Source organism: Rousettus aegyptiacus, unplaced genomic scaffold (assembly GCF_014176215.1).
Source record: "Rousettus aegyptiacus isolate mRouAeg1 unplaced genomic scaffold, mRouAeg1.p scaffold_m13_p_3, whole genome shotgun sequence".
In the NCBI taxonomy this organism is placed as follows: domain Eukaryota; kingdom Metazoa; phylum Chordata; class Mammalia; order Chiroptera; family Pteropodidae; genus Rousettus; species Rousettus aegyptiacus.
The window spans coordinates 15,201,780-15,214,419 of record NW_023416306.1 but is presented as its reverse complement, the minus strand read 5'-3'; the positions used below and the strand labels follow the sequence as shown (position 1 = coordinate 15,214,419).

General features: G+C 42.7%; 1 protein-coding gene across 1 annotated transcript in view; it reads left to right on the top strand.

The window, feature by feature from the left end:
• Positions 1-12,640, top strand: part of PAPPA (pappalysin 1) — a 221,432-nt gene that overhangs the window by 49,486 nt on the left and 159,306 nt on the right. The window contains exons 3-4 of the mRNA XM_016152350.2: positions 1,879-2,024; positions 6,241-6,534. Of these exons, the coding sequence (XP_016007836.2) occupies positions 1,879-2,024; positions 6,241-6,534 (440 nt within the window). The remainder of the gene's footprint in view (positions 1-1,878; positions 2,025-6,240; positions 6,535-12,640) is intronic.

Here is a 12,640-nt window from a genome sequence, read left to right as displayed (position 1 = left end):
GTAGAGCCTGGGACCTGGATAGCTACTGTTGATTCTTCCTTTTTGAGAAACAGAGACTTCTCAAAGTATGAAACAATAACAGTAACAACAACAACACACGTACAAGCAGGAGAATGGCTCCAACATCTCACATCTCTGCCTTGGGACAGAATGAATACCACCCCCTGAAAAGATTGCTTCTGCAATTACAACTGAATAAACAACCAATTAAAACGGCTCCCCAGCCTACCCCACCCTTCCCTGCTCTCAAGAAGCGTTCTCAGCCTAGAGCAATGGGGCAAAGAGGTGACTTAATCTAATAACATTCGTGTGCTCTGCCCGAGAGAATACTTGATGGAAATGGACAAATCAATTAGAAAATAATGAATAACATGGAAAGGGCTAATCCAAGAAAACTTCAACTTCTCTGTGTTTTCATTCTCCTCCCACACATTGTTTCCCTTCTCACCATGGCCCTGAGTGTGCTTGGAAATGAGGGTGAAGTTGTGGGAAGAGTTAGACACTTCCAGATTTGTACTTGGCCTTGTCGCTACTTATGTGATCTTTGAACCCCTGTTACTTCATCTGTAAGATGGGGACAAATAAGGCTCTGTTTTCTCCTCTAGAAAATAGGGATAATAATACTGTCTACCTCAGTGTTATTAAGAAGATTAAAGGAGATAATCAATGTAAAGTCAAGCCACATAGAGGAGTCCAACAAACATTAAATATCATTATCTGTAGATTTTATCTCACCTGCCGTATCAAGCCGCCTACTTATTTATGTTTTTATTCATTTATGCATTGATTCATTTCCAACTTTCTCAAGAAATGATAATCACTTGCTCACAAGGATCCCTAAAATACATGATGACAGACATAAAATGGGAGCTGAAAGAAGCATGAGAGGGGAGCAGGATGCTTCTGTCTATCTAGGAAATGAGCCGTTGAATGATATGCCTGTGACTGAGCCAAAACTTGAGCGTTTCTGTTCCAATGGGAGAGTGTTACTCTGTAAGGGAAGAGTTCTTATTTATTGAGCACCTAGGATATACCAGTCTCTTTCCAAAGACCGTTGCTTTTTCTCTCCAACATGTGTTTGTTCCATGTATTAAAGAGTTGACGATTGTCGTATGTGGCGGTAATTCACTTTCCAGATATGTCAGACTATAGGAGCAGCTACCTCAAAAGCAATAACACTCTCTAGTCTGTTTTACAGGCAAAGAAATGGAGGCTTAGAGAGTGTAGAATCATATGCTGCATGATGCCCCAGTGAAAAGAGGATGGGTTTCTAAGCCAGACAGAATTGGCCTTGAAACCCAATTGTGCAACTTTGGACAACCTATTTAATAACATCGGGGCACATGTTGCCTATCTTGAAAACAGGGTAATAATACTTCTTTTGCAAGGTTGGTACAGAGATGCAAAGCAGGTCTCCTAGTACAGCTCTATGTTGGCCAAATAAGTGGTTCCAGGTCCATAGTGAATGAGTAAAGGAAGGAAGCCTAGACTAGAAAACATGTAATCTCTTCCATGATCTGTTTTCTTGATGTATACCCACGTTATGTGGCCTTGTCAATAGTCAATATAGCAGAGTCCTTAGGGGCACAGATGTTGACTTTAGATCCATCTAGGTTCCAAACTGAACTCAGCTATTTATAAGCTGAGTAACCTCACCAAGTTTCTTAAACTCATAAGAATCGCAATGTTCTTATCTGTAACATGGGATCGTATCACATACCTTATATCATTATTGGGGGAAGTCAATGGGGTGATGTTTATAAAGAGCTTAGCCAAGTGCCTGGCACAGAGTCACTCTTACTTAAGTAGTAGTACCTGTTTTATGAATAATAACTTTTTTGGATGGTGATGACAGCCAAGGTTCTTTTTCTATTACAGAGCATACTTGGATATTAATGAACTGAAGAACATTCTTAGACTGGATGGATCAACACACCTCAATATCTTCTTCGCGAACTCCTCGGAGATGGAATTGGCAGGAGTAGCCACTTGGCCATGGGACAAGGAGGCTCTAATACACTTGGGTGAGAATTAGAATTTTCTTCAGGAGGAAATTGGCAGAGTATAGGAATAATTTAGCACCAACGATGATGATGGTGATCATAATCATGGTGGTGGTGATGGTAGTGATAGTGGGAATGGTGAATGATCTATCTTTTTAATTTATAGAACACTTCGGCACTCCTTATTCCAACCACCAAGCAATATGCTGAAGAAAATAACACAATATTATTAACCTTGTTTTACCAATGGGGAAACTGACATTCATAGAGGGACTAGGGCTTATCCAAAGTCACACACTAGTTAGTGGCAGAGCCACATTTCGAATTCAGGTTTCCAACTCTGTCCATTGGTTGCTTTCTCCTTATATCCCCTGCTTCTTTGTTCATACAAAAATATTCTCAGCCTGATAACCACAACGTGCTGGCACAGCTAGTCATGAGCTGGCTTAAAAGATACCACAGGGGCAAGAGAAAGTGTATTTGTAAGAACTCCTTGTTCCTCCTTGTTCTACCCACCAACAACACCAGGAACTCTTCTTACATTCAAATTTTGTATATCCATAAACAAGAAATATGTTTATATAAACCAATCACCAAAGTCAGAAATGATAACAGTTACTGAACCAGGCCCTTCAGCAAATGTTGTAGTTGGTCAATTTTTACTTCTCCATGTGCTCTTCCAGTACATGTCTATGTGCATTTTTTTAATTGGTGTATATTTGAAATCATAGCATAGATGCGATTTTGTGTTCATTTTGTTTCACTTAATATTAGGCTATCTACATTTTTTTCACATTGCAGCAGGCTTCATTGTCACTTCCCATCCAACTTCTTTTCCACATAACATCACAAAAGAATCATTCTGGGTTATTTCCACCTCTCTAAAGTTGAGATTTGTAATGGCCACATAATAGTCCATTGAGTGAGGGGCACGACAGTTTTGTTTAAACATTTTCCCTTTGATAGAATGTTCTCATTATTTACACCAATGAATAGTGATGACTCAGCGAGCATCTTCATCTGAGAATGTTATGGCTCAGCAGAGTGACAGTCTGGATGTCTCCCAAGAGTGTACCCTGAGTCCAGTAGCTGCTCTAAATCTATGATGTCTTGGAGATGAGGAACTTTGCAGCTTCAGATGATGACATCGTGCCAAATCAAACTCCAGACTTAGTTCCCTCTACACTGTTCTCATTTCCCAATTGTTTTTAAGAAAATGAAACCAATGTGTGTGTGTGTGTGTGTGTGTGTGTGTGCGTGTGTGCGCGCGCGCAAATAAAGATAGATATAAAAATAATATGTAATGGTCCTTAGCTGGGGAGATTTTATCTTTTAGGAGACATTTGGCAATGTCTAGAGATATTTCAGGTTGTTACAAATGGGGGGATGCTACTGGCATCTAGTGGGTAGAGGCCAGCGATGCTGCTAAATCTCTTACAGCATCCACGAGAAAGACTTCTAGCTCAAAATGTCAGTAGTGCCGAGGTTGAGAAACCCTAAGATAGATAATGGATGGGTAGGCAGACAGACAGACAGGCAGACAGACAGGCACAGGCAGACAGGGATTTAGCAGAAGAGAATGTGCAACTTAGGTAAACTTGTAGATGATAAACTTATATCATACGCCCAGTATTATGTATGGGAATCGTGCTGGTCCAGAGCCAAAATCCACGGTTGTTTTCAGCTGTGACGACTTAGTATGGCCTTAGGCAAGTCTCTTTCCTTCCCCAGGTCCCACTTCCCTCAGATTTTAAATGAATAGGTTAGACTGGATGGCCTCCAAGGACCCTTCTCAGTGCTGAAATTTTGTCCTATTGGAAAAGCGAGCGAAAAGGCCATGATCAGGGTCTTAGACAAGTTGAACAGCAGGCTTCTAAAGTTAGAGAAAAATACTCCTGATAATTCCACAAATTTCAGAGACTGGCTCAGGACCAGGAATACAGAAGGCTATAAATCCATAGCATGTTATAGTGTTTCAGGATGATGTCAGGCTCAAGCTATTTCACCTTTTAAGAGAGGCAATGAAACAGGACTCAGGCTCTGTGGTGTCGCTCTGTGAAAAAGGGTGAGTTGGGAGGGAATGAGGTAAAACCAACAGAGCCAGCCTGGATATTAAGTCTGCAATCTTGTCCTTATCCCTGGAAATATCTGTGGGGTCTTTACCACCTGATCCCCATTACCTCACTGTCGAAGCTTCATGGAGAGACAGAGAATTGCGGGCACTATTGTTGCTATTTATTTGAGAGTTCATCAGAGATGCAAAGGCACTTTCCCAAAATCACACAGCCAATGTGAAGCACATCGAGGATTACAACCCATGTCAGGCTAACTCCAGCTGGCTGCCACCTTCCCATTCGGAGACATTGATCATAAGCAATTTCTCTGCAGTAGTCTCAAACAAATCCAATTTATTATATATATATATATATATATATATATATATATATATATATATACACACACACACACACACATACATATGTATATATATATATATTTATATTTATATTTTACCCTCTTCTGTTGTTAACACCATGATCCCTTGAAAAAGTCTTGTGTGGGAAGGGGATTTTATTTCATATTATGATTGACAGAAACTAATTGAGAGAGATTTCCTATCTCAATTTCTCTTCCTCTCTGCCTCTCTGCCTGCCCCTCCTCATACACACACACACACGCACGCACGCACGCACGCACATGCACACGCACACGCACACCCCTTTATCTCTGTGTTAGAAGGCTCTGAGAAGCTCAGGATTAATAGACTCTGTGAGCCCCATGACTGAGCGAGCTCACCTTCCCAGTAGTTCCATCTGAAACAAACTCCCCCATGCCCACTCCAGACTTGTGGGAGAGCCCTGCCCCCTTACCCTTCTTTTATAAGACACTGCTCCGCACTTAAAGTTACTACTTACAGGGAGCTCAGACCTGGGTTTTAACCTTCCCTTAGACATACTTAGATTTTAAAGTTTCAGCATCTCTCTGCTAGCCTCTATATATTTATCTAATACCTAAAATGAACATGGAACAATTAATTGATTCCTCTGAGATCTACACCATTTGTCTCTCTAAGCCAGGCGATGCTCAGTCTTCTAAGATGTGCAGTGTAGACCATTGCTTCTCAAGCTAGAATGTACAGACAGGTCATCTGGGGCTCTGGTTAAAATTCAGATTCTGGTTCCATGGGTCTTGAGTGAGGCCTGAGAGTCTGCATTTCCAGTCACCTGGCGATGCTCATGCTGTTCGTTCCGGACTCACATTCAGAGTAGCAAGTAGTTAAGACCATAAGTAGGGCACTCGCTGTAGGTCAGGTGCTATGCTAGCTGCTTACATGGGATTAGACCTGGTAAAATTTCTTTCATTGGGTCAGCATTCAACAAATATTGAACCCACATGTACTGATGTGCCATATTCCAGGCCCTGTGCTAGGCATTAACGGCAGGACTCCGATTAAGAGCCCCTCGTTTTAGAAGGATTGTTTCAAATTTCAGCTCCACACTGACTAACTCTTGATCGTAGGCCAGTTTCTTCACCTCTCTGTGAATCAGTGCCTGTCTCATTGGGATGTGAATGATTAAGTGTGATTATACACAAGAAACACTCTACATAGGGCCTGAGGAGACATCATAAATGCTCGCGACATGTTGACTATTATGATCACTGTTACAATGGTGAATGCAACGTGGTGCTGACCTTCGTGAGCATTCACTTACCTAGAGGATAGAGATGAAGAAATGGGATTCAGACGTGGTAACTGACTTGCTCAAATTCACAGAGTTAGTCAAGGCTGAATGAAAACTGAAACCGAAGTGTCCAACCATGAGGGCTTCATTTAAACAAAAGCATGTAGATGTTTATAAACCCTGTCTTGACTTACTTTCTAAGAAAGAAGTTGCAGCAAAAACGTTTACCAGCCCAGATATCAAAGTCCTTGGATTCTCATCATGCCACCTCTTTTGTAAATAGTTTGAAATCACTTTGGGTAAGTTGCCTCACCTCTTTAGGCATTGCTGTTTTCATCTGAAAAATAAAGGGATTGCACAAAATGACTTTTGAGACTCTTTCATACTCAATTGATGATTCATATTACAAGTTATAACACCTCCCAGGGTAGAGGACTCACAGGGTGGAGAAGCCTGTGGTTACTTTGGGTAGGTAGCACCCCATCGATTGGGAGATTCCAGCACCAGGAAGCAATGTGCGCAGCTTGCCTAATGCTCTGGTTTTCTCCTTGCAGGTGGCATTGTCTTGAACCCATCTTTCTATGGCATTCCGGGGCACACCCACACGATGATCCATGAGATTGGGCACAGCCTGGGCCTCTATCACATCTTCCGGGGCATCTCGGAAATTCAGTCTTGCAGTGACCCCTGCATGGAAACCGAGCCTTCCTTTGAGACCGGAGACCTCTGCAGTGACACCAACCCAGCTCCAAAACACAAGTTCTGCGGTGACCCAGGCCCAGGAAATGACACTTGTGGCTTTCATAGCTTTTTCAACACTCCTTACAACAACTTCATGAGCTACGCAGGTAGGACCCTACTCTCTGCCGGGTGCATGGGGCTGGGTGTCAGATGTGAGCTTTAGTCCTGGCTCGCAATAGCTTTGGGCAAGCCGCTTACCCTTGCTAAAATATCTTCTTCCCAATAATTTCTCATCCCGAACAATCAGGATAATAGTCCTTCTGCGAGCACCCCAAGGGTATGAGGAAGATGTTGCTTCTGAAACCTCCTCGGAAAGACCCTCCTGGGAATGTGACTGGGACTGAAAGTCAGGAAACCTGAGTGGGAAGCCTGGCTCTGCCACTAGGTCACCTAATGCTTTTCAGTCCATAGCATCCCCTCTCTTTTCTCTGGAAAAAGGACTCTTCGGACTCTGCCTCTTAAGTGTCCTCTTGTTTCACATCTCTATTTTTCTCAGCCAGTGGCTGTTTAAACTTTTTCTAAACATAAAACTCCCACACCCTCCTTTACTGTTTTATTACCAAAAAAAAAAAAAAAAAAGAGAGAGAGAGAGACTGCTTTTGGTTGTACAAACACAGAATTATTACATGAAATCGATATGTCCTTTTCCTAACTGCATATATCCTGTCAAAGCCCTTTTTTATACCATTGGTAACAGTACAGGACTCATTCTTTGGGCTCTAGGATATCCTAGACTTCCTTTAAGCATACATCAAGTCCCCTTCCAGCACTTTGAACATCTTTGGCAAATTAGAACAAGACAGTTCCCTCCTCAGGGCAGTCACCACCCTCACCACTGGCCTCTTAAGCAAAGAGCCCTTGTGTAAGGCGAGATCAGCAGAATTGCAAATGGTGGCTCAGCACACATCCTATTATGAGATTCAGTTTGGGCGTCTGTTTCCCCTACTACAGACAAGTTCTGTGAAGACACAGATTGCCTCTGATACATCACTGTGTCCCTAGCACCTAGAACAGGACCTTCATGCTTCATAAATTTTTCTTAGGAAGAAAGGGAGGGACAGAAGCATGGAGGGACGAAAAGGAATAAATCCTCTAGTGACAGGCCTATAACACTAATTCTAATAAATAATAGTATTTCTACTTATATAAAAGTTTATGGTCCATAAAGAACTTTAATATACACCATCTCATTTAATTCTCACCAAAAACCAATGGGGTAGGAACTACTCTCATTTTATAGATGACAGTACTGAGTCAGCTCACGGACTTCGTTTGCCCCAGGTCACACATCTGACTCCAGGCATTTTTTTCTCTTACTATTGTGGCGCTCTTTAAAAGGGACCTAAATAATGGAACAACCAGGGTGGTTTTCACACTCTGCTCTCCACAGAGAGGCCTCGGGGGCTGCCCCATCTCTGCTTCAAACAGGAATACTCCCTTCTGACAGTTTTCCATTTCTGTTGGGGTTTTGCTTCAGATTACGCGTGGAGAAATGATGTTGCTATTAAAATCCAGTGAATTAAATGATTCCCCAATGGGTCTTCCTGCTTTCCCATTGGGACCGATGACCTCTCGGGACCTCAGGTTCGTACAGTCCAAACCTGAGGTCTGTTGAGTCGGTAACCTAGCCCAGCACCATAAAGAGTCTTTAGGTTTAGGTCTCTTAAAAAGACCAGAGTGCTGGGTATTTCCTCAAAAGCAGATTCCCACTGGGCTCCCATTCCCAGCCAAGCCGACATCCCACATCCGGTGCCCTGTCCCCTCGCACAGCCCTGCTTACGTTCCATTTCTGTAGCACCTTTCCTTGGCCAGCTCAACGCACATGGAAAATAAACAATAACATGAGTTTGGAAGTTTGCCGGCCTGTTAGGGACCTAGGAGCTGCCACTAGCTACCAGACCCCCATAAACTAAATCTTTTCTGTTCCCCTTTGTACAGATCTAAAGGGTGATTGATTTACTGTTGTTTTTTTAAAGGAACCCCTCAGCTCAGTGACCCATTAACAGCAGAACTAATTCACTGAGCTACGATAACAAACTTACACCCGCAAAAGCTTATTCGGGGCGACCACGAGCTTTGAAATGTTTGTTTTCCTTAGGATCTCTGATAGATGAGGTGACAAAAGCAGCTGGATGAAATTCAGAATGCAGAACAGGATCGGGTTCTCAGGGCCGGGGAGAGCAATGCACAGGGGCTGTGCGATCAGGCGAGAGTGGAGGCCTTGCAGGGTCAACTTCTTTGAGTTCCTTCCTTCCTGGGTGCCTCTTCCTCAGGCCTGCTCACCAGGCGGGTAAAGAGTCTGGTGTGGTACTGCCCAATTGAACTTTCTGAAAAGATAGGTGTCCTGTGTCTGCTGTCCAGGAGGCTAGCCATTAGCCGTAGGCGGCTATTGAGTGCTTGAAATATGGCTCGTGAGACTGAGGAACTGAATTGTTAGTCTTAAGTAATTTTAATTAACTTAAATCGAAGTAACCACACATGGCTAGTGGCTATCATATTGGTCAGCACAGGTCTCCAGTAGTTACTGAGTGCCTGTGATATGCTGGACACTGTGTGGAACACTTCATAGGCTTGTCTCAGAACCCTCAAAATAACCCAATGAGGTGGGTGCCACTATTATTACACCCGTTTTACAGATGCAGAAAGGGTGGTTTAGGTAGCTTAAACAGCTTGCCATGCATCATACAGCAAAGTCAAGACAAGTCTTCCTTACTACAGAGCCTGTTATTGATTAATTATATGGCTCCCTTTCTGATCCTAAGGAACATTAAGAGGGTCTCAAATGCTCAGATCAAGCAGGCACCAGGCACGTGATGGGGGGCAAGCCTCGTTGAACAATAGGAGCGTATGTATGGTCATGTTGACTGCTGGATACGCCCTGGGCAGGTAGGACAACTGCCTGGCCCTAATTCTGAAGATTATAGGCCCTAGGGGACCCACCACAAGTCAAGGCCTCCTTAAGAGTATGGTGACCTGCCCTTCTCCAGCCTGTGGGAGCAGCTGGCTTATTCCCATCTTCCTATGTGTCAGAGCCTCTTAACATGTACATACATACCCAGCAGTCTTACTTCTAAGGAATATATCCTGAGGAAATAAATCAGTTAATGAGTTTAAAGATTTAGTCATACAAATGTTCTTAGCAAGGTTCATTCTCCAAATATCAATTAGGTATTTACTATCCACCAGATATAGAAGAAGAATGTTTCTATGTGTGCAAAATTAGAAACCGCTTACAAGTTTAAAGAGAATGGATTGCTGAAATAAGGCACCCATATGATATAACATTATGCAGCCACTAAAGGTGATGTGGGAGATGATCGAGGGGCACAAACAGAAGCAGAGTGACCTAGTGGTTCAGAGCATGAAGCTTGGAGAGTGAGGACCCAGCTCGAATCCTCCATGCTCTAGCCTTTGACCCAAGCAATTTACTTCTCTCTGGCCTCAGTTATCTCACCGATACCATGGAGAATGATCACACTCACACTGTGTGATAGTAGGTATCATCACACAGGTGAAAGACTTAGAACCATCCTCGGTATCATAATCAGTGTTCAATCAATGACAATTGGTAGAATCATTTGTTAGCTCTTTAATGTAAAACAGTCACAGTCACAGAATCTTATGTATCGTGTAAGATTGGGGTGCGTGTATGTGTGCATGTGGTCGTGATGATGCGAATTAATTATACATATTCATATCCATGTACACATGCATATACCTATGTGCTAAGTATTAATTTATTATCTGTAGGTAATGCGTTGAGGGTGATATTTATTTCTTTGTAATCTTTTTTGCCACATTCAAAGTGTTCTACGGTGAATATAACTTTCATTATCTCTTATTGTTATTACTACTATTGTCATTATCTTTGTGTTTAAAACAACAAAAAAGGCAGGGACTTTTATAAAGAGCAACTCAGTTATCTATGCACCAGACATGGGTTAGCTTCTTAAATGCTCCCATCGGCTTTAGGAGGTGGGTGACATTGTTATTCCCCGTTTTACAGTGGGTAAAGATGAGGCTGTCAGGGGTCAGCATTTTGCCCACGGTTGCACAGGGAATGGAGATACCATGTCCTTGCCTGTACCTTCATGCTCCATGGCCACCCACCCGCAGGAGGAAATACATTCTTAAGAACAAAGTTTTGTTAGCAAGCACAGGCACTGCATCAACAGCCTGGGGACGGGTGCAGGCTCTCACCATGATGACATCCTCAAAGTCCTTTCTGCTAGGGGACAAAGTGGAGACAGAAGAACAAAATGGGCCGATGGTCCTGGAGACCAGGATCAAGTGGCCACAGTTCTCAGGAAGGGAAGCTTGTGATGGCAGCAAGCCAAGAGGGGCTGACTGTAGACATTAGCTAATTGAGACAGAGCATTCATGATAAATGAAAACCCCTTGGTACCTCGCCCAAGGCTGTGATAGCGGCTCAGTCTCTACGTGATGTGCCCTGGGACAGACTCCATTTTTTGACTTCAGCTCTCAAGTTCAAATTCATGTCTGTCTCCCTACCAGGTTCTCTCACCTATCCACTTTTTAAACTCTTTTTTTTAATTGACAAAATGGAAATGGATAATTTTTAAATTATAAAAAGAAAATATACTTCTTCGAGGGGGTGGGGAAGAAACAAATCGGTGGCTAGAGAAAAAAATGCTGTTTTTTCTTTTCCATTCATCTTGATAAATGCTTTGTATGCGCCAGCTCATTGAATCCTCACAACAGCTCTATGTAGAAGGATTGATTTAAATATCCCTAATTTATACATAAGGGACCTGAATTTTAAAGTTACTTCCTTTATTTGGCAGTGATTGATTAGTATTCTGTTCTATGCCTGTGCCTAAGGTACACAGACATTGCCTTATTAATAGAGAGAGATGTTCATTCTAATATTTTTACTATTATAAATGATGCTTTTAAAATCTCTATACATTTATTTCTCCATATTTGTTCATGAATATCTATCTATGGAATTCCTAAATGTGATAATGCTAGATCACATGAATATTTTATATTCTGTTTTTTCCTTTCCGTTTCCCAACCACTTGCATGCATGCATGCACATGTGCACACACACACACATAGACACACACATGCGCATGTGTGCGTGTGCACTATTCCCAATAAGTGAGACTTAATTATAATTAATTAATGAGCACTTATCATGATTTTTGGTGCTCCACTCTCCTTAACCCTCAGCCATGCTCTGAAATAAGCTCTCTTATCATCATCATCATCATCTCCGCTTTCTAGATGAGGAACTGAGGCACTCAAGACATGAAATCACTTGCCCATTTGACTCCAGATTCTTCATGCGCCAGTCTATCTATATAACCATGCTTCCTTAGCCATCATGCCCATCTCCTGCCTCTGGCCTATTCAGTGGCTTTTTCAAGCCTTCCAGAAGGAAGTTCAAAGTTCATTGCAACAACAACAAAATTTACCCAATGACTCGGCCTTTCTCAGACTGAGACATTTGAACTCTATTCTCCAGGCGATGGGGAGCCATAGAACATTTGGTATCAAGGGGCAGCAGGGCTCGAGAGGGGTTTTATGTTAGTCATTCTTTTACAGAGCTTGCTAATGGGCACCAGGCTCTTCTGCTTCCTTCAGATGTATGAAAGACTCACCCAGCGTGCTGGAAAGGAGATTGTCAAAAATTACTAAGGGGATTAGAGGCAGCTTCTGTGTATATCCTCTTCACACGCCTGTCCTTTCCCAGGCTGGATTCTCAAGGTCACGTCCAACTGTCCACCACCTGCCCAAACTTATTTTCTGTTTGTTTGATAAAGGGAAGTGAGTTTATGCTGTAGGATTCCCAGTGGTGGGTTTATTTTCTGATCTGGTGAGCCCCGTGCTCCTCCGTCTGGGGTCCAGCTGTGGAAACCCTGACCAGGCGACGCTTCTGGGAAGTGGTGTTTTTGGAAACCAAGCCAAAGTAGTGCCTCGCTCTGCCCCCAGGGCCACTGAATAAAGCTGTTGAAAAAAGAGACTGGAGGCAAGCTTCTTCTGTGGGGGCCGAGACTTGGGTCATGGCCTTCAGTCCACATCTTTAAAAAGAGAATAGAATCGAAGGTCATCACACCTAAAAATTTAAAAGATTATATTCCAGCCCCCTCAGACTCAGGCTCAACTCCTATTTATTAAGCACCTGTAGGATGCTTGACCCATACAAAGTCTCAGAAAGAAGTTCTCATATTGATTAGAAGCCTGGCC